At 36.3% G+C, this 23,568-nt stretch overlaps 1 protein-coding gene and 1 non-coding gene across 4 annotated transcripts in view; one reads left to right on the top strand and one right to left on the bottom strand.

Moving 5' to 3' along the window:
- FANCL (FA complementation group L) overlaps positions 1-23,568 on the bottom strand; it is an 85,196-nt gene that overhangs the window by 17,716 nt on the left and 43,912 nt on the right. For 2 of the 3 annotated variants that reach the window (XM_047851861.1, XM_047851859.1), the window contains one exon: positions 22,342-22,464. The exons of the other annotated variant lie outside the window; for it this stretch is intronic. In XM_047851861.1, coding sequence (XP_047707817.1) covers positions 22,342-22,464 — 123 coding nt within the window. The remainder of the gene's footprint in view (positions 1-22,341; positions 22,465-23,568) is intronic. 3 annotated transcript variants of the gene reach the window in all.
- Positions 20,283-20,389, top strand: LOC125163209 (U6 spliceosomal RNA). Its single transcript, XR_007151354.1, has one exon. It is a non-coding gene; the product is annotated as a U6 spliceosomal RNA (small nuclear RNA).

Raw genomic sequence — 23,568 nt, forward strand, 5'->3', positions numbered from 1 at the left:
ATTACAGGATACAAAATCAATATACAGAAATTAAGAAAACAGTATCATTTACAATTACACCAAAAAAATTTAAAACCCAGGGATAAACTTAATCGAGAAGGTGAAAGACCTGCTGCTGTACCCTGAAAACTATAAAACACTAATGAAAGAAACTGAAGATGACAAAAGCAAATAGATGTTCCATGCTCATGGATTAGAATTAATACTGTTGAAATGTCCATACTACCCAAAGCAATCTATAGATTCAATACAATCCCACCAAAATACCAACAGCATTTTTCACAGAACTAGAACAAATACTAAAATTTGTGTGGAAGGACAGAGGACCTGTAATAGCCAAAGAAATTTTGAGAAAAAAGAACAAAACTGAAGGTTTTAAATCCCAAGATACGCTACAATCATATGTGGTAATTAAAACAGTATGGTACTGGCACAAAAATAGACACACAGATCAATGGAACAGAATAAAGAGCCCAAATTAAGCCCATGCCTATGTGGTCAATCAACTTATGGCAAAGGAGGCAAGAATATACAATGGAAAGAAGACTGTATCTTCAATCAATGGTGCTGGGAAAACTGGACAGCTACATGCAAAAAAATGAAACTGAACCACTTTCTTATACCACACACAAAAGAAAACTCAAAATGGATTAAAGACCTGGGATGCCTGGATGGCTCAGTCAGTGAAGCCTCAAACTTCGGCTCAGGTCATGATCCTGCAGTTCGTGAGTTAGTCCCATGTCAGCATAGAGTGCTGACAGCTTGGAGCCTGCTTTAGATTCTCTGTCTCCCTCTCTCTCTCTGCCCCTTCCCCACTAGCACTCTGTCTCTCTCTCTCTCAAAAATAAAATTTAAAAAAATTGATTAAAGACCTAAATGTGAAACCTGAAACCACAAAAATCCTGGAAGAAACAATAGGAAGAAATCTCTGATATCAGCCTTAGCAGCATTTTTCTAAATGTGACTCCCCAGTCAAGAAAAATGAAAGCAAAAAAAATTTCTAGGACTATACCAAAAGGAAAAGGTTTTGCACAGTGAAGGAAACTATCAACAAAACAAAAAGGAAACCTGATGAATGGGAAAATATACTGGCAATAATACATCCAATAAGAGGTTAATATCCAAAATATATAAGGAACTTACACTCCTAAACACCAAAACACAAACAAAAAACAATTAGAAAATGGGCAGAGGACCTGAATAGACATGTTTCCAAAGAAGACCTACAGATGGCCACCAAACACATGAAAAGATATTTGACATCGTTAGTCACATCAGTGAAATGCAAATCAAAACCACAGTGATTAATCAGCCTACATCTATCAGAATGACTAGAATCAAAAAAAAGAAATCACAATATTGGTGAGGATATGGAAAAAATGAATCCCTGTATACTGTTGGTGAGAATGTAAACTGGTGCAGCCCCTGTGGAAATCAGTGTATCAGCTCCTCAAAAAAATTAAAAATAAAAACATATGATTCAGTAATTCCACTACTGAATTCCACTGAATTCCACTACCCAAAGAATAGAAAAAAATTAATTCAAAAAGATATATGCACCCCTCTGTTGGTTGCAGCATTATTTATGGCAGGCAAACTATGAAAGCAACCCAAGTGTCCACTGATAAATGAATGGATAAAGGAGATGTGGGGTTTCTATGTGCATACATAACACACAATGGAATATTATGCAGCCATAAAAAGGGTAAGATCTTGACCTCTGTAACAATATGGATGAACCTAGAGGGTATTAAGCTAAGTGAAATGAATCAAAAACAAATACCTTATGATCTCATTTTATGTAGAATCTAAAAAACAAACAAAAAACTCAAATATAGAGAATAAACTGGTGTGGGGGGGTGGTGAGAGGTGAAACAGATAAAGGGGATTAAGAAGCCCAAACTTCCTGTTAAAAAATAGGTCACGAAGATGAAAAGTACAGCATAGGGAATGCAGTCAATAATACCGTAATAACATTGTATGAAGACAGATGGACTACATTTATCATGGTAAACATTGAGTAATATATAGAATGGTCAAATCAATATGTTCTACACCTGAAACTAATGTAACACTGTATGGTACAGTTCAATTAACAAAAGATTTGGGGCACCTGGTTAAGCATGTGACTCTTGATTTCAGCTCAGGTCATGATCTCACGGTTTATGAGATCAAACCCACCTCGGGCTCTGGGCTAAAAGCACGGAGTCTGCTTGAGATTCTATCTCCTCTCTGTCTGCCCCTTCCATGCTCATGCTCTCTCTCCCCCAAAATAAATAAAACTTAAAAAAAAATTCAAGTGGCCCAGTTTATGAGGAAAATAGCATCCTTAAGAACATTTACATCATAATTTTAATTTGCTGTTTTTAAATAACATTTTAATCATAATTTTGGGATTTAGGAAGGTATACAATAAATTTGTAAAAATGAACACGTTTTATAAAATTAAAACTATGGAAAAAAGTTTTAAATTCAACTTAGAACAATCAATTTGTAACCATATTTCATAAAGTATCTGGGTTAAGAATTGAATGCAGAGACAAATATTATATGATTTCACTTAAATGTGGAATCTAAAAAGCAAAACAAACACATAAACAAAAAGCAGAAACAGATCCATAAATACAGAGAACTGATGGTTGCCAGAGGGAAGGGAAGTTTGCGGGGAGGGCAAACAGGGAAGAAGAGTAGGAGACATAGGCTTCCAGTTATGGAATGATTAAGTCATGGTGATCAAGGTACAGCACAGGAAATACAGTCAATGGTACCGTAATGACACTTTATGGTGACAGCTGGTGCTACACCCATGGTGAGCACAGCACCAAGGATAGCCTTTTGAAGCACCATGTTGTACAGGTGAAACTAATGTGTGTCAACTACACTTCAGTAAATAAAAGAAGCAAAAGAATGTATGTTCTCATTACAGCACACTGAATTATACAAAATTAAATAAGCAAATAATATACAAAATGAGTTATGTGTTAATAATTCAATCCAGCAAATGTACAAAACATGTCTACTAAGAGTTATGGTCTATCGTAGATATGGGTTGATCTAAAGAAATATGAGATACAACACAGCATGTTAAGATGACGGACTTGGTAGTCAAATCTTGAGTCTCATTCCTAGCTCCGTCCTCTTAATGCTAGCTGCATCTTTCTCAGCAAATTAATCTCACTTAGCTTCTACAACATGGAAATAGTGTTAATCCTTACAAAACTTGAGTGAGATAATGTGTGTACAATGCTTAACTGATTAGCATATATGTTTAAAAATTGATAGACATTATTACAGTCCTTGATCTGGAGAAGTTCACAGCTCATGAACAAAAACAGTAAACCAGGGGCGCCTGGGTGGCGCAGTCGGTTAAGCGTCCGACTTCAGCCAGGTCACGATCTCGCGGTCTGTGAGTTCGAGCCCCGCGTCAGGCTCTGGGCTGATGGCTCAGAGCCTGGAGCCTGTTTCCCATTCTGTGTCTCTCTCTCTCTCTGCCCCTCCCCCGTTCATGCTCTGTCTCTCTCTGTCCCAAAAATAAATAAATGCTGAAAAAAAAATTAAAAAAAAAAAACAGTAAACTGAAAAATACCTATTGTATTAAAGTATCAATACTCTTGATATAAAAAGGTTATGGAAAAATCAGTAAAAAAAAAAAAAAAGTATATAGGAATTTTAAAAAAGGGGGGGACGAAGAGATAATTCCCTAAAGAAAAGAATACACATGATCAAATAAAAAATACTCAACCTCGTAAGTTTACACATAACTTCTCTAAGTACAACACTTCAGGTAAGAGAAAGAGAAGAGATGAATTAGAGGACGATGAGAAAAATGAGGTGTACTAGACGGGGGTCTGCTTTTACCAGAGCAATTCTTCCTTCAAAGTTGAGATAGCTCAGTTCCACAGGTTAGCTTCTCTCTTACAACACTCCTGTTATTAGTTACTGTTTTATTTTAAAACCTCACTGAAGAGGTTAGCATCTTGTAGATCATACAAGACCATGATGCATGCCTTTAATCTATTCCAGAATTATCCACAGTGGTTTTATTCTGATTTGGCTCCAATGACTTTGTTCCCATGTTTCAACAGTCTCTAATGTAGTTTTAATCCTTTTTACGACAATTTTTATTTTCTTCTTGTACTTCTCCATATTACCTATAATATGTATTACTTTTACAATCATAAAAAAGCGTATGTAAAAATAAAAATAAACGGTCTGTTAGCCATCCTTTCATTTCATGATGTGCACAGTATAGTGAAAAGATACATAACCCTTAATTTAATGAAACTTATATTTCAACTATGTGTCAGATCTATGTTGGGATCTCTGATACAAAGATAAGAGCATCCAGTACACAATGAGGTCTCAGCTATCATCTTGATGGTAACAAAGTATTTGATCAAGACATACTCAGCAACTTAAAGCCTTAACACTGCATCTATAAATATGGGTGTGCAGTAGATAACTTCTAAGGTGACTTCCAGCTCTAGTAGCCAAGAACTCAATAACTATTTGAAAATCCATAGGTAATTCTGTCCACTTAAAAGTACCTATCTTTCCTGGGGCTCCTGGGTGGCTCAGTCAGTTAAGTGTCTGACTTCGGCTCAGGTCATGATCTGACAGCTAGTGAGTTCGAGCTCCACGTTGGGCTCTGTGCTGACAGTTCAGAGCCTGGAGCCTGCCTCAGATTCTGTGTCCTTCTCTGACTCTGCCCCTTCCTCACTCATGCTCTCTCTAATAATAAACATTAAATTAAAAAAAAAATTACAAAGTACCTATCTTTCAAGATGCCAATTACTACAACATACACCCATTATTTCCAACTCGTGTTTACAAACAGATTTTCTCACTCAAATTATATAGAAATATAACCATTAAATATGAACTTATATGCCTGAACATAATCATTTCCTTTTTAATCAAAAGAACTTTCATACCAGAATCAGACTATTTGGACTACAATATATCTTTTATTCCCATGTATTCAAGAAGAGAAGTCCATGATGCATTACATAACACTATTATTTTCTAATATAAAAGAAAAAAAATCAGTCTTCCAAAAACTCAAAGGTTTTGGAATAGGTTAAGAACCACAAATTTCTAGCAGGAATAGAAAAGCGATTACATAACTATAACATGGCAAAGATCCAAAAATTATACCCAGAATACCGCAAGGGATTAATTTACTAATCAAAGGAAAATGCCTTTTTTTTTTGAACACATATATAATACCATGATTAAAAGGAAATGAAATAGAGGAACAAAGACATAAGATGGGAAAAAACTAGGGAAGAAAGACAACAGAAATAAGCAGCAAAAAACAAAAGCAAAAGCACAAACAACAAAAATCCCATAAACACACACACGCAAGAGCCTTAAGTTCCCAGTAACAAAAATAATGATGCAGAAACCCAACGCTTTAACCTTGCTGTGGTAGGAGAAAGGAGAAGACAGGATGCTAAACAACCTCTTGTCCTTAAAACGTTAAAAAGAAAAAAAGAAAAAAAAAAGAAATCCCGAGAAAGCTAGAAAATATAAAACAAGGTGGGAAGAGTACATTCTATACTCTACTTGCTCCAAAGATTGGCAGCAAGGGCCCATGCTGAGGCATACCAACCACACTATCTTGCAGTCTGTTTATTTTCATGTGGGGTAAAACTTTAACAGAAAAAAGGCACATACCCAACACTGGAAATTGGAAAACTACATTTATAACATTACATGCACAGGGAACACAAGAGCTAAGTTAACAGGGGAGATATTCTCTGGTATGGAGTCCAATCTTCCTGTGTGAAAACCAAAGGTCAGAAAATAACAAGAATGTATTAATCTCAAGAAAAAAGTAGGAAAAAATAGGCATCTCGACAAAATTTGAAAAGAGCAGGCATAAAGATAATAAGAGATCAATCTAATATTAAGTTCACCTCAGTCACTTAATGAAATTTTCTGCACTGAAATCAGAATACCTAGACTGTTCTGTGTGTGGACTTCTCAGTGGGAAGATCTATATGTGGGATCCCTGCACTGCACTAAGCAAGCAGTCTGTTCAGTGTGATAGATTTGGTATTTAAACCTTGAGATCATGAACCAATAGAAAGTTTGTCTGGTCAAAGGTCTACAGATGCCTTACAAAAAAACTAAAAGATGGGGCACATGGGTAGTTCAGTCGGTTGAGCGTCCGACTTTGGCTCAGGTCATAATCTCATGGTTCGTGGGTTCGAGCCCGGTGTCAGGCTCTGTGCTGACAGCTCAGAGCCTGGAGCCTGCTTCAGATTCTGTGGCTCTCTTTCTGCTCCTCCCCCAGTCATGCTCTGTTTCTCTCTCTCTCTCTCTCTCTCTCTCTCTCTCTCTCTCTCTCAAAAATAAACATTAAAATAATTAGAAAAACAAAACACAACAAAAACCTAAAAGGCTTATTCTATTTCCTGACTAGTTTTACGCTAAAACACAGTTAGCAATGCTTGCCCACTTTTATTGCTAGAGGATGTGCATGAATCAAGTGCCTTGATATTTGAGCACAGAAAGGTCAACTTGGTTATTATATATAGTTCATGTTTAATAAATAAAATAAACCATCAGAAGACTAGATTATATCATTCTAAAAACCTTAAATGGTCCCATATTTTCTTATGAAGCATAGCCAATGAACAGGGAGGTAGATAAAAATGTTCTAATTAGCTCCAGGACTAGACAATGTACTTTTAGAGAAAGAAATCAATGATCTGTTTTCCACAGTGTTATTGTCCACTCATGAATTGTCTGTATGCTTAAGTCTAAACCCTTTTCAAGGCATGCTAGTACCTATTACTTATATACTGAGGATTTTTTTTTTTTTACATTCTACGAAATTAAGTACAAGTACAAGCTAAGAAGTTAGTGCCTATGGCCCACTGCTATACACAAGTCACATAAAATTTTCCAAGTGGTGGTGACAAGTCAAGGAAGCTGACAGCAACTGGGATTGCTCCTAGAAATTTTTTAGGAGCAAGGACATCACCTGAAAACAAACTAGTGTAGTCTTTGATTTATAAATTGATTTTAAAGAAGGCCTGTCAAGTTATATTGCTTAGAAGGTCATACATAGTTGCATAGGTTTTGTTCAATCTTTGAAAAAAAGAAAAATCAAATAAGCTAAAAGCAATGATTTTTAAGAAGGTAAATTCCTGGGCCATAAGGATGATTGGTACATTTGGACCCATATTCTACATCATCTTTATCTGTAGCTGTAACAGTAAGTGATATATGCAAGGATAATTTGAGCTTGGGGTCTCCCCAGAAAAGCAAACTCTGAGACAAGAGCTTATGTGTACATAGGCTATTGGCAATAATCTTAGGGACTGAGAGGGAGGGGGTGCTGGGAAAAGTGAAATAGGACAGAAAGCCAAAATAAGGGTGTACTGTCAAGCTGGTCACTGTGGTCAACGGTTGGCCCTGTGAGTTGTAGAGAAAGCTCAGAATCGGTGCCCCAAAATGGGAGCTCAAAACATTTATTCACTGGCCTCTGTTCTCGAATGGTCAAATTGCCCTAAAAGGGATAATTCTCACACTTCCAGATTTGCATGTATACATGGATGCTCCTCTAGGCACCCTTGGTCCTGGCATTAGAAAAGCCCTGGGACAAAGAACAAAGCAGTGGTAGAGTTGAGGTGAGGGGTTTTGTCTGCAGCTGACTGAAGGGATGTGGCCAAGTAAAAAGTGAATGCAACGGAAGTGAAAGAGGGAGCAAGAATTACCGGATTCCTAGCCATTTGCCAACAAAGGAAGGGACACGTGGGCAATTCCCTAAAAGGTAAATAAATATATTTAAAAAAATTTTTCCTCACAAAATCAATTTATATAAAATTTTAATGATAACAAAAGGGAGATCTCTGAAGTATCCAAAATACATGTCTATAAAAAAAGTCAGCTCATTTTGGGTTGTTGTCTTATTATTGAGCTTTGAAAACTCATTACATATTCTAAATAGAAGTCCATTATCAGATAAGTAATTCGAAAATATTCTGTCTTAGTCTGTGGCCTGTCTTTTCAGTCTTTTAACAGTATTTTTCAAGAAAAGAAAATTTTAACTTTGATTAAATCCAATGTATCAATTTGTTCTTATATGGATCTCACTTTGGGTGTTATATTAAGAAATCCCAGGGGTGCCTGGGTGGCTTAGTTCGTTAAGTGTCCGACTTCGGCTCAGGTCACAATCTCGCAGTTCGTGAGTTCGAGCCCCTCATTGGGCTCTGTGCTGACAGCTCAGAGCCTGGAACCTGCCTCAGATTCTATGTCTCCATCCATCTGCCCCTCTCCCATTTGTGCTCTGTCTCTCTCAAAAATAAACAGACATTAAAAAAATTAAGAAATCCAGAAGTTCCAAAGCTGTTCTTTGTGGTTCCAGAAGTTTCACTGCCTTAGGTTTTACATTAAGTTCATAATCCACTTGGAGTTAATTTTTGTATACAGATTGAAGTTCATCTTTTGCATACAGCAAATTGTTTCAGCCCCATTTATTGAAAAGACAGGCTTTCCTCCACACTGAATTATCTTTCCACCTTTACTAACAATAGTTCTTTGTATACACAAACAGTTGTATAGGTATACACGCAGTCCCCAACTTCAACGGTCTAACTTGGGATATTCCAACTTTACAACAGTATGAAAACTGGTATGCATTCAGTAGAATGTGTACTTCAAATGTTGAATCCTGATCTTTCCAGGCTAATAATATGCAGTAGGATATTCTTGTGATGCTGGGCAGTGGCAGCAAGCCACAGCTCCCAGTGAGCCATGCAATCACGAAGGTAAACAACCATGCTGCACCCATACAACCATTCTGCTTTTCACTTTCAGTACAGGATTCAATAAATTATATGAGATTTCCAACCCATTATTATAAAATAGCCTTTGTTAGATGATCTTGCCCAACTCTGGACTAACGTAAGTGTTCTGAGCATGTTTAAGGCAGGCTGGGCTAAGTTATGATGTTTGGTAGGTTACGTGTATTATTAATTGCATTTTCAACTTACAGTATTTTTAACTTACAATGTGTTTATCAGGACATAACCCCATCTCCAGTCAAGGAGTATTTCTACGATAATGCCACATTATCTTGATAAATGTAATTTGTGTCCTGAAATCAGGTCACATTAGTTCTTTAACTTTGTCTTTTTCAGTTTCTCTATTTTAGATTCTTTGCATTTTCCTTATGTAGTTTAGAATTATATTGTCAATTTCTAAACTAAATCTGTTGGAATTCTGACTGGGATTATATTGAATCTATAGATCAATTTGAAGAGAAATGACATCTTAACAATACTGAGTAGTCTAATGCATTAATGTAGACTATCTCTCCATCTAATTAGGTCGTTTGGGCAAAAAATTTGCAGATACTTCACCAGAGGAGATATATAGGTGACAAACACATAAAAAATATGTTCAACATTATTGGTCATTAAAGGAATGCAATTAAAATCACAATGACTTTTCACTACACACTATTAGGATGGCTAAAATGAGAAAGACTGGCCAGACCAAATGTGAACAAAATTGTAGAGAAAGAGAACAAGCAGGGGAGAGGGTAAGAGACAGATTATATATATACGTGTATATATGTGTGTATATATATGTATATACATATACATGTATATATATATACACACATATATACGTACATGTGTACACCTATACGTATATATGTGTCTATATATGTATATATACATATATATGTATATATGTGTATACATGTATGTGTATATATGTGTGTGTGTATATATGTGTGTGTATGTGTATATATATATATATATATATATATATATATGAGAGAAAAATGAATGAATGAATGAATGAATGAATATATCTTAAGCAGGCTCCATGCTCAGCTCAGAGCTCAATGTGGGGCTCAATGTCACAACTGTGATATCCTGACCTGAGCCAAAATCGAGAGTTGGGAGCTTAACTGACTGAGCCACCCAGGTGCCCCAACAACCACTTTCTTAAGCAACTGGTTTTGAAACAGTTTAAAGTTTTAAAACAGTTTCTACAGTTTTTTTTCAATTAAATTAGTTAAAAAAAAATTTTAGATGTTAGCAGTTTCTTAAATTAAACATACACCTTTTATATGATCCACCATTCATTCCACCCCTAGGTGTTTGCTATAGGGAAATGAAAGCATATGTTCATATAATGACATCGCATAATATTAACAGCAGCTCTATCTATAATAGCCAAATCTTAAAATCTATTCCTATGTCCATCAACAAGTAAATGGACAATATATAGCAAATCCATATAATGGAGTACTACTTGGCCTAAAAAGAATGAACTGTTATTATATGCCAAATATGGAAGAATCTCTATGCTGAGGAAAGAAATCTGACAGAAAAGAACACACAGAATTATACAAAATTCTAGAAAGCATATCAGTAGTTGCCTGGGGACCAGCGGGAGGAACAAGAAGAACAGAGAGATTACAAAGGGGAGTGGGGAGCTACCATGTTCACCTGACAAAGGGAAGTGGGGAAACTTGGACATAATGGAAATGTTTATTATCTTGATTGCGGGGTTGATTTCACAGGTGTAAACATTTGTCAAAACTCAAATTGTACACTTTATATTCAGTTTATTGTACATCAATTATACCTTAATAAAGCTGTTTAAAAAAAACCACTTGTTATGACTTCTGGGTAGTAATGTATCTACAAAGCAGGATTATTTTTGCAGATTAATCAATAATTAGGAGCTAAAAAAATTATAAAGTAGCAGTATTTCTAATGCCAAGGACAAAGGCAAAAAATAACTGTCCATAAACTCATCACTTGGAGAATGAAATTTTATATTTTATACATATATAGTTATATAAAATGTGTATATACTGGAGAAGGAAGAAGAAAAGATATATAGGAGAACTCAGATGTTAGCTATTCTCCCATAACTGTTATTAAATTATGTTAAACTAGGAAAGCACTTAAGCAGAAAAGTGTGAACACTGCCAATCTCAAAATGTAATGCTTATTATCTTTAAAAGCATTTTGTTACTTTTATAATACCTGAAGTGATATAATAATGTCAGTCACTTAACCAGATCTTAGAGTATAATATCTTCATCTTAAGTACTATTATTTCCAGTATTTTAATAATTTTCTCACAGTCCCGGAATGTGATCTTTTGTGCTCTGATGACACTTAAATTAATAGCATAATTTTCTGGTACTTGCAACAGTTGCTTTCCATTCTGATTTTTTTTTTATACTTTCCTATAATATGTGCAGATAAATCCTCTAATAATCATTTTTGTCTTTATCTCTAGGGGATTCAAAAAGCTTCAACAGAATAAGGAAATATCAAGATTAAACTTTTTTAAGAAACTTAATTTTAATATTAATTGCAGTATTTCTAATCAGATATCTTTAAAGAGATAGTAAATCTCTTAAATATTCAGTTCATTTGATCTTATTTGCAAGCTTCATTGATGTTCTCCACATTTTCTGTAGATAGCCCTATAACTACACCTATTTAATCAAATGCTATTCTCTGTCAAGCAATCCACACGGAATGTATCAACTCTTCCAATACTTAACCTTATTTTGACTGTAACTGACCACTGCTGATGATGACTTAAAAGATGTGCTACTAGGGGCATCTGGGGGGTCAGTTGGTTAAGTGTCTGACTCTTGACTTCGGCTAAGGTCATGATCTCACAGTTGTGAGGTCAAGCCCCGCTGGAAGGCTCCACTGGGCGTGAAGCCACATTAAGGTTCTCTCTCTCCCTTTCCTCCTGCCCTTTCCAGCTCCCTCTCCCCCCCACCCTGTCTCTTGCTCAAAAAGAAAAAAAAAAAAGATTTGCTACTATTTATAAGTCCTAAGAAGAGGGTATCTACCCACAAAGTCAAATGAAATACAGTCACTTCATAAACAGCCTTACAGAATGACTACAGCAGCCAAGAAAGAAAAGAGAAAAGAAAAGAAAAGAAAAGAAAAGAAAAGAAAAGAAAAGAAAAGAAAAGAAACATCTGTCAGTGCATGCTGACAATTAGTAGGCACTCTCAAAATGTAGACCATTAAAAAAAATAAAAACTCAACATCAAGTTAATTAGGAGATGATTCTGAGTAGACAGCTGAGTAGAAAACACCAGGAATCTGTCTCCCACCTAGACAGCATTTACACTGATAGAACCTGTGTGATACATCTATTTTGGAACCCTGGAAGTCTACTGAAGGCTTGCAAATCCTATTTCAGCTCTTCACTTGACAGAGGCTCTCCATCACCCAGCCCCATGACCAGCAGCCCCGCAGGTACTCCAGGAGCAACTTGCATAGCTTATAGGAGGAAGAGTAGGCAAAAGGGATCTTGTCTTGGCAATTAGCAGCAATCTGTGCTCTGATGTGAATGTGGCTTCTAATCTCAGAGGGGCAAAGAGGCAGTTGGACATTGTTGTTGTATCTCCTCCAATTGTTGCAAGCCTCTCCTCCTCCTGCAGAGTATTTTAAGAGCCAGTGCCCTCTTCCCTCATCATTTTTCTTTTTATCCCCTTTTTAGGAGTCAGACATTAAATAAGCAAGCATTTAAAAGTAACTGCATATAAAGGGGGAATGTGGAAGTCAATATACAAGTGCAGGGAAAGATGCAGGCTCAAGACTGACCAGGAAAGGCCCTAATAAGCTTATACCTTAATCTGATCCTTGGCACAGAGACAACCTATGAGAATCAAAAAAAAAAAAAGAAAAAAAAACCAAAACAAAACAAAAAAAAACAAAACAAAACAAAACAAAAAACCAAAAGAATAAAATAAAAAAACGGGAGATTATGATCTTTCCTTTCTAGGGAGAAGGGAAAATCCAACTTCTAGACTTACCTCACTACTAAAAGTATCCAGTTTTCAACACCAACAAAATTACAAGGCATAAAGTAACAGGAAAATGTGGCCTTGATCCAAAGAAAAAACATTAAAGAAATGGTCCCTTAAAAAGACCTGATAGTAGACCTACTAGACAAAGAATCTGAAAAAATGGTCTTAAGGATGCTTTAAAAATTAAAGAGAGATGTGGAGAAAGTCAAGAAAATGATGTATGAGCAAAATGGAAATACCAATAAAGAGAAAGAAAACCTAAAAAGAAACCAGAAAGAAATTTTGGAGCTGAAAGTACAATGACGGAAATGGAACATTCATAAAAGCAATCTAAATGCAGATTTGAGCGTGCAAAAGAGTAGGGACCTTAAAGACGAGACAGTGTAAATGATCAAATCTGAGCAACAGAGACAAAAAGGAATGAAGAGAACAGAACCTAAGGGAAAGGTGGCACATCAACAATGCAAGCACTGTGAGGACCCAAAAGAAGACAGAAAGTAACAGAGAACATTTGAAGAAATAATACCTTAAAAATCCCAATTTTGATGAAAGACATGAATATAAACATCCAAGAGATCAGTGAAGTCTAAGTAAGATGAAATCAAAGAGATCCACACCAGGACACATTATAAACAAACTTTCAAAAGCCAAAGACAGAATCTTGTAAAAAGCAAGACGTGACTCATCACAGACAAGGGATCCTCAAAAACAATCAGATTTCCAAGAAATTTTGAAAGCCAGAAGGTTGTGGGCTGATATATTCAAAGTGCTTAAAACAAAAACAAAAACAACTTACAACCAAAAATCTTGGCAAAACTGTCCTTCATAAGAGAAGAAGAAATTAAGACATTCCCAACTGAATAAAAGCTGAAGTAGTTCTATCATTAGACCTATGCTGCAGGAAATGCTCAAGGGAGTCTCACAGGTTGAAATGAAAGGACCGTAGATAGTAACATGAAGCTCTTTGAAGAAATAAAGATCTCAGTAAAGGTAATTACATGGGCAATTATAAAAGCTAGTATTATCGTAAACAATGGCTTAACACTACTTTGTTTCCTCTAAGATTTAAGAGACTAACACATTTTTATAACAATTAGTCTAAAAGCTAGCATTATTTGTAACTTTGGTCTATAACTCTGCATTTTGCTTTCTACATAATTTATGAGACAAATGCATTTAAAAATTATTAGTTTGTGGTTTGGGGGCACACAATGTATAAAAATGTAACTTTGTGATAACAACTGAAAAGCACAGGTACAGAGTTGCAAAGGACCAAAGGTTGTATATGTTTTCGAAGTCAAGCTGGTATAAATTCAAGTTAGAAGGTTATACCTTCAAGATATTAAATGTAATCCCCCTGGTAATCACAGAGAAAATATCTATTACATATATACAAAAAGGAGAAATTTAAATGTTTAACTAGAAAAATTTAACTAAGTCTAAATAAAACAGTAATGCAAAAACTAAGGGACAAAATAAGACATATGGAAAACAGCAGCAACATGACAGAAATGTCCCCCCTTATCAGTAATTACTTTAAATATTAATGGATTAAACTCTCCAATCAAAAGGCAGATTTCAATAAGAACCAAATGTGACCTTGTACATATTTTGGCAGCTAAAATTCTTTAAGGCTACTGACGGGTGACCCCTTAAATCAGTCTTGTCTGATTGCTGCATGCAGGGAAAGGTTTCTCCTTTCATTTATTTCTTGGGGGACAGGGGTTATTGCAAAAATATTCATTTTAACATTACAGGGGCCCTTTTGTTAGAGCTCCTCTACCACAGACATTAACAGGTGAGTAACAGCCACATGTACTGATTATATCCATTCACAATGGACAATGGCATTGAATGTAAGCTAGCTTACTTTTGTCACTATGTTTTTCTTGAGTTTGTTCTTATGTTTTAAGAGGTACCAGGTGTGCATTTTTACACGGAAATCTAAAGGTACCTTCAAAAATATCTGCCCCCAAAACAGTCCTTCATCATTATTTAATCATGTGTTTGTACATTTTTGTACGTTAACTTATGAATGAGTTTTTCAGTAAGAAATGTATATGCAAGAACCAAAAAAAAAACAAAAGACACAGATTGGCTAATGGATAAAAACACATGTTCCAACTATATGCTGTCTGTAAGAGTCTCACTTTAAATCCACAGAGACAAAAAGGTTAAAAGTGAAAGGATAAAAAAAGATATTCTGTGCAAATAACAGCCAAAAGAGAGCAGGGGTGGCAATACTAATTATCAAAGCAGACTTTAAATTAAAATAGGTTACAAAAGACAAGGACATTACAGGCTCATCTTCCATATGCTGTGGGTTTGATTCCAGACCACTGCATTGAAGTGGTTATCACGATAAAGCAAATGTTGCACTAAAGCAAGTCAAATGAATTTTTTGGTTTCCCGGTGCATGTAAAAGTTACGCTGATACTGCACTGTGACCTATTAAGTGCACAATAACGTATGTGTAAAATAATGTTATTTTATTAAAAAAAAAAAACCACATTATTGCCAGAAAGTGCTAACTATCCCCCGAGCTTTCAGAGTCCTATCTTTCTGCCTGAAGAGGGTCTTGTCTCGACGTTGGTGGCAGCAAACTGACAAGGGTAGTGGCTGCTGGAGGTTAGAGTGGCTGCACTAATTTCTTAAGGTACGACAACAATGAAGTTTGAGTCACTGAGGGACTTCCTCCCCTTCACAAACAATTTCTCTGTGGCATGCAATGCTGGTTGACAGCATCTGACCCACACTGCAGTCAATTCTCTCAAACTCCACCACTGCTTTATCAACTAAGTTTCTGTAATATCTAATCCCTTGCCGTCATTTCGACAGTCTTCACAGCATCTTTGCCTGGTGTAGACTCTATCTCAAAAAAAACAATTTCTTTGCTCATTCATAAGAAATAATTCCCTATCCGTTAAAGTTTGATCAGGAGATTGAAGCAAGTCAGTCTCACCTTCAGGTTCCAATTCCAAGTCTAGTTCTCTTGATGTTTCCCCCACATCCGCACCACATTTCCACTGAAGTCTTGAACCCTTAAAGTCTTCCATGAGGGTTTGCAACAACTTCTTCCAGACTCCTGTTCATGTAGGTATTTTGACCTCTTCCCATCAATCACGAATGTTCTTACGGCATCTACAACTATGAATCCCTTCCAGAAGGTTTTCAATTTTTTTCCCAGATCTGGAGGCTATGGGGCTATGGCCTTACAAAATGCATTTCTTAAATATTAAGACGTGAAAGTCAAAATCATCCCTTGATCCACAGGCTGCAGAATGGATGTTGCACTAACAGGCATGAAAACATGAATCTCCTTGTAGATCTCCATCAGAGCTCTTGAGTGACCAGGTACGTTGTCAATGAGTAGTGACATTTTTAAAAGTAATCTTTTTTTTTCTTACCATGTTGTAAACAGATGTGATGTCTCCCAGGCTTTGTTGTTCCATTTATAGAGCACGGGCAGAGCTGATATAGCATCATTCTTAAGAGCTCTAGGATCTTCCGAATGGTAAATGAGCACCGGCTTCAACTTAAAGTCACCAGCTGCATTAGGCCTTAAAAAGGCAGTCAACTTGTCATTTGAAGCTTATGAGGCCAGGCATTGACTTCTCTCTCGCTATGCAAGTCCCAGATGGCAGCATCTTGCAAAGAATGCTGCTTTGTCTACACAGAAAATCTCTTCTTTAGTGTAGCCACCTTCATTCACTATCTTAGCTAGATCTTTCGAATAAAGTTACTGCAGCTCCTAGATTGGCACTTGCTGCTTCACCTTGCCCTTTTATGCTTTAGAGAGGACTTCTTTCCTTGAACCTCATGAACCAACCTCTGCAGCCTCAAACCTCCCTTCTGGTACTTCCTCACCCCTTCCCTGCCTTCACAGAATTGACGAGAGTTAAGGCTTTTCTCTGCATTAGGCTTTGGCTTAAAAGAATGCTGTGACTGGTTTGCCTTTCTATCCAGACCGCTCGAACCACTAAACAGTTTTGCTTTCTTATCATTTGTGTGTTCACTTATGTGTTCACTGGAGTAACACTTTTAATCTCTTTCAAGAACTTCTTTGCATTCATAACCTGGTTTAGTGTTTGGCTCAAGAGGCCCAGCTTTCAGCCTATCCTGGTTTTTACCATGCCTTCCTCACTAAGTTTAATCATTTCTAGCTTCTGATTTAAAGTGAGAGACCTTCAACTCTTCTTCTCACCTGAATATTTAGATGCCATTTAGGGTTATTAATTGGCTTAATTTCAAGATTTTTGTGCCTCAGAGAACAGGACAGCCATGGGAAAGGGAGCAAGACGGGGGAAAGCCAGTATGTGCAGCAGTCAGAACACACACAACATTTATCGATTAACTTCACCATCTTAAATGGGTGCAATTCACAGGGACTCAAAACAATCACAATAGTCACATCAAGGTTCACTGGTCACAGATCATCATAACAAATAATAATGAAAAACCCTGAAATGCCATAAGAATTACCACAGTGGATGGGGACCAGAAAGGAGCAAATGCTATTGGAAAACGGAGCCAAGAGACTTCCTCAAGGCAAGAGTCCACAAACCTTCAATTTGTAAAAGACAAAAACAAAAGCACAAAAGAAAATATCTGTGAAGTGCAATAAAGCAAAACACAGTAAAACACGGTGTGCGAGTACAGTAGATGCTGCCTCAGTCTAGCAAAAGCTCCAGTGTTCTAAGACTGCCCACAGAACACCAAAAGCTGTGCAATTCATGTACTATCTCCTAATTTCATGCCTTTGTTCTTTGGCTAATGCAGTTGTCTCCTGAAGTATCATCTTCCTTCCCAAACCAAACTTCTCATGCCTCAAGACGCACTGAGCTCAAGTAACATCCTATCCAGAAAACGTGCTTAGTCACATCAGGTTAGATTATGTGCTTCTTCTCCACCTTATCACAACAGTTCATCATGACACTCAACATATTTTACTAAAATCATCTTTTTAATAACTCTCTCCTTATCAGACTGAAAGTTAATCCTGAAAGCCTACCCTAGGTATTAGAACCTAATTCACCACAACAATGTCTGGATCCGACTCAGTGCTCCACATATTACTAGTGGAAATAAATGTATGCGACATTTAAATTGTTCCCTACTGAAAAATGTTGCTTCTTCCTTTTCTGTTTATGTCCTTTTTCAAGGTTAACTATAAAGAAAGACTTGACCATGACAGCTATACAATTTCATCTAATAAAGCACTAAAAATAAGATAGAACTTCCCTAGTAGACCTTTGATAAGTTAGTTCCTCTTACTTATCTTCCTAAGTTCTATGAAAGTCCAAAGAACCCTGAACTTTCCACACTAATCCCCTCCATATAACACAAGTGGGTGTGAAAATAAGAGGATTTATCTCTTTTCTCACTTGCCTGTAGTTGGAAATGTGGGACTCCATTCATATTCAGCACACTTATTCAGAAATTTCAGTATTTCTTTTTAACTAGCAGCCCACTGGCAAAAGCAAAGAATGAATTTTAACATCCCATGTTCACAACTAGTTTATACATCAGAATTCAAATAAAGTAGTAACTACACATCTAATATTTAATATTCTATTAAAAAAAGGGGGGGGTAAAAGCTACTAGGTAAGGAAGGTGTATTAAATACACACATCTAATTTCAGTCCCTCCCCAAAATGCACTAAAACTATGTTATCGCTGTTTTTTCTTCATGGCATAATCTCACAAAAAAACAGGGAAAACTAGACAGGCAACAAAAACAAAATTTTGGAAGCAGAAAAAACAAAGTAATTGCTCACAGACGCAAATTCCTAAAAATATAAGAAATGAAATCTGGCGATATACAATATACATCAAAGATCATAAGTGTGTGATCAACAGATAAACAGTTATAACATACACCATGACCTAACAGGGTCTATTTCAAGAACACAGGACTGGTTTAATATTAGGAAATCCAATAATTCACCACATTAACAGATTAAAGGAGAAAAACAATTTGATTATGTCTTTATGTTTAAAGAGAATACATTTAATAATTTCAACTTCCCAGTCATAACAAAACTCTTAGCAAACTAGAAATAGAAATAAATTCCATTAATTATTGTTAAAGGATTTCAGTACAAGAAATACATAGACAAAAATCTACCTAATATTAAAAACTCAGAAGTTTTTCCTTTGAGATCTAGAACAATACAAGAACGCTTGTGTTTACTATTTATAGTTCACATTGTATTGGAGAGCTTAGCCAGAGCAGTAAAAGGGGGGGGGGGGGGGGAGGTATAAAGATGGGAATGGAGGAAATAAAACTGTTGTTACAAATGATATGATTATGTTCACAGTAAATCCAATGAATTTACTGATAAATTATTAGATAAGACTTTAACAAGGCTAGTGGATAGAAAATCATTAAAGAAAACAGATTTAAATACATCAGCAATAAACAAAATGGAAGGAAAAAAAGGGGGAAAAATGACTACTATACACAACCAAGAATGGCTAAATTAAAAAGTCTGAAAATACCAAGTGATAACTTGGATATCATTTTTTGCCTCTTAGCTCCAAATCCACCCTCATTATTTATCTGCTCTATGGTAATAGAAGTTTACCCTGTAAGCATGTCTCTTTAACAGCTACATGATGTTCCGCCTTATCAGTAGAAGATGCCATAAGGTTAACTGCTTACCAATTCAGGCTGTGGTGTCCTGTCCACCAGCCTTGGTCAACTTATACCTCACAGGAGTGTTTTCTGCTTGCTCAGGGACTACCAGGCAGAAGGTTGGAAGAGTCTTCTCCAAGAAATCTAACCAACCAACCAATCATTCAAAAAGACCTAAAAGGTACTGACATTTGGCATTCCTCACTACACGATCTACTCAGATGACTCTACACGAAGGTTCACAGTTGACAGGCCCCACATACGCACTCAAAGCTTCCAAAGAGCTTTTTATAGCTGACTTTTCATCACAAGCAGATAAGCAAAGATTATAAGCCTAGACAAAAAAGCAACTCAAGGAAATAGAAATGACTCAGAGGCGGAGAGGAAAAAAAAAAAAAGAAAAATATTACTATCTCTGGGGAAAAAAGAACATATACCTATGAAGTGAACTCTTAGAGATGAACATGACAGAAGTAAAAAGAAACAAACAAACAAACAAAACACCTCAACAGGAAGGTTATGAGGTAAAGTTGATGAAATTTCCCAGAAAATAAAGCTAACAGAAAACCTAATATAGATGGCTAAGAGGAGATGTAGACAAGTGATGGAAATTGGGGGCGGAATGAGTGTTAAGTACAGAGAAAACTACAGAAGTGACAAAGTAAGGTAACTGTTAACTCTAGGAATAGCAACAGCCAGGGTGACAAAGGAAAAATGAGGGTTAACTACAAGGCTCATCTCTGCATAATACACATACGTGTTCATAATAATGTAAACCCTGAATATTAATATAAACAAAATTAAAAGATAACTATTTGGACGCTCACCTCAGCAGCACATCTACTAACATTGGAATAATACAGAGAAGATTAGCATGGCCCCTGCATAAGGAGGACACACAAATTCGTGAAACATTCCATATAAAAAAAAAGTAAATAAATAAAAGATAAGCTATTTGGGGAAAACAGGAAGATACGAAGTATGCATGTGTGTGGAGTGGGAGAAGAAACAGCAACCTCATCTATAGTGGAAAGTTAACAGATAAGGACTAACACAAAAACAAAATGCAGTATAATTACAAGAGCATGTAATAATACAAATAATATTATAAGACCAAAAGGATCAGCTAAAAATTAAAAGTCACTGACTCTGCAGAAGGAGAAAAAGGTGGGAAGGTGGCTAGGAAGTACTATTTGTTCTAAAAAGCAAACAACATCAACAAAAACCCTGTAACCTAACTCTTCAAACTATGTTCTCATGTAACTATAGTAAAAAGTAAAAACTTAAAAACAAATAGCTTGCCCATACTGTCATGGTAAACTAGGAAATATTATTTTTTTAAGTTTATTTATTTTGAAAGAGAGAGAGAGAGAGGCAGGGAGTGAGGGGGAGAGAGAGAATTCCAAGAAGGCTCTGAGCTGTCAGTGCAGAACCTGACATGGGGCTCGAACCCATGAACCATGAGATTGTGACCTGAGCCAAAACCAAGAGCCGGATGCTTAACCAACGGAGACACCCAGGTGCCCCTAGAAAATATGATTTCTTAAACAAGTATTCACAGTAGCAACACATTTTTTAAATGCTTAGGTGTAAATTCAACAAAAATATGCAAAATATGGATTAAGAAACCACTGTCCCTTAAGGGAGGGACCTAAATAAATGTAAGCATAACCAGTTCCTAGTTTACGGACATGACAGTTCTTAATTTGATGGATAAACATAAACCTAACTAAAAACTAAATTATTCTAAGGAGTTCCTAGGATAAATGCACAGCATTATCGGTGATGTTTTAAAAACTAAAATATTTTGTCAAGTGACAAGCATAGTTTCAAAGCTATTATCTGGTGAGAACCCCATTCTAAATGAAGGCATTACAGGTGATTTTATATTTTCTTAAGTTTGCTTATTTGTATTTTCTCTCTCTTTTTTAGAATTAATGCAGGGTACTTTTAAAATAAGTTACTGGGCACTGGGGTGGCTCAGTCAGTTAAGCATCCAACTCTTGATTTCAGGTCAAGTTATGATCTGGGTCATTAGATCAAGCCCTGTGTTAGGCTCTGCACTGAGCGTGGAGCCTCCTTGGGATTCTCTCTCCCCTCCTACCCATCTCTGCCCCTCACCTGCTCATGCTCTCTTTCTCTCACTCTCTCTCAAAATAAATCAACAACAACAACAACAGTTATTAAAAAAGAAAAAAAATGAAAGATGGCTACTAGATTACTGAGGCCAATATCACATTGATACTTTTACCATATCACATGATCTCAACACTGAGTTAAGTTTCTTTGTTTTGGTCCTTTTGATGTCTTTTTAAGCATACCACTATGGCAACAAAACTGCCTTGGCAAAAGCACATTTAATTAATCAATTTAAGAGTGAACAAGAATCCAGTACTTGGTGTTCTCCAATAAAGAGAGCAAAGAAAAAAATGGAAAGAAAGATAATCTAGGAGGGCAAAAAAGGAGTAGTTGCACAGGATCCTTAGATGGGGTATGGAGGGTTTTTCCCCAGACATTGTTTATTTTAAATCAAATTTATTTTTCTCAATACCTCTGTGAAAAAGGAAAAGTTCATTATCTGCATACACATATGAACTGAGGCAAGGGGCAGTCACATGACTTGTTTGAAATTATACAATTAAGTCAATGGCTGAACTGTAAACAAAACCAACGATTCCCAACTGCTAGTCGGCTGCTCTAACTAATGGATCATGCTCCCTGCTATGTAATAGGACTGTTTCCTTTAATTATGAGTTCTTCATTCACCATCAGCTTATCAGCCAGAGGTTTCATCACTGGTTTTGCTATTCTTGCATTCATGGCATTACTCTAAGTGTATGAGACTTCCATGATAAAAAACATAAAGACCGCTACTTACTGTATCATACCAAATCTGAAAATTCCAACTGCAATGGCAAGGATACACCACCAAACCTGCACTTAATGGCACAGTTATAGGTAGAACTGCAATTCTAACACCTCTTTGGGGTTGATCAGTGACCTGGAGAGAATGAATTGTGTTCTTTTAGATCCCAATTTCAGTGCACTTAAAATCTTACATTACAGAATTCTATGGTCTCATTAGTCAACAAAATCTGCAAATACAACCTGGAAGTAAAAGTCCCAAAGGTAACAGATTGTTAAAGATACATTTTGGAGCATCTGTGATGCTGGGAAGTAGACTAAGATAAAAATCATGAGATATTCTTACATTATACGCTAAAATCTATAAAGGAAAATTTATTGGGTAAACAAAGTAAATTGCTGAAAAGACGTATGCAGTCACTTGTCTTTGAGAAGCACTTTGTGTTTCTTTGGCACAGATCACGGCAGCAGTAGTAGCAGCAGCCTTGCCCTTGGTGCTGATTTCTTACTACTCTAAATGTCTCCTCTGAGCCAGAATACACTGGCTGTTGCTGATCATGCTGTGAGACACCTGCACTGGCTACTAGGCTTGTCATGACGCACAAAACCCTACCATCTTCAGCTTGACATTGTGCAAGTTATAATTATTCATCCAAATGAATATGTCAGAGCAGCAGCAGCAGACCTCTCATCAGAGCAAAAGAAAAATACATCAAAACATTATCAACCCAGCAGGAAGACAGGGACCATAAGGAAAATTACCCATTTTTAATATGGATGCCACAAAGCCATGCCTATTATTTCACAAAAAGAAAGGAAAATAAAGATCTTCCAAGTTTAAAGTCCAGAAACACTGAATCCAAAGGGGAAATGTACAAAAACAGACAAGGATTTTTTAAATCAATTATCTGGGACCTATTTACAATCTCGTAAACAGAAGTTTGCTGTTAGACTACGTTTATTTTGCTTAAGAACTACAACTGTTTAAAGATTGTTAAGAGAAAATAACTCCCACAAGCAAAATTGTTTCCAAAAAGGCAATGGAAAAAGACCATACAAAGTGGTCTGATACTGCTGCTTACGCTTAAAATAAACCTTGCCAATACTCTTATCATGTCTAAAAGACTCAAGAGTTCATACCACTGGTAGAATCACCAAAATGCTTATGATGTATTGCTATGCTCGATGCTAAAACAGGTAAATAGTGTATTTTGAAAATTTTCTAAATTTTAATGGCAAA

The sequence above is a fragment of the Prionailurus viverrinus genome, chromosome A3, assembly GCF_022837055.1.
Source record: "Prionailurus viverrinus isolate Anna chromosome A3, UM_Priviv_1.0, whole genome shotgun sequence".
NCBI classification, from domain to species: Eukaryota; Metazoa; Chordata; class Mammalia; order Carnivora; family Felidae; genus Prionailurus; species Prionailurus viverrinus.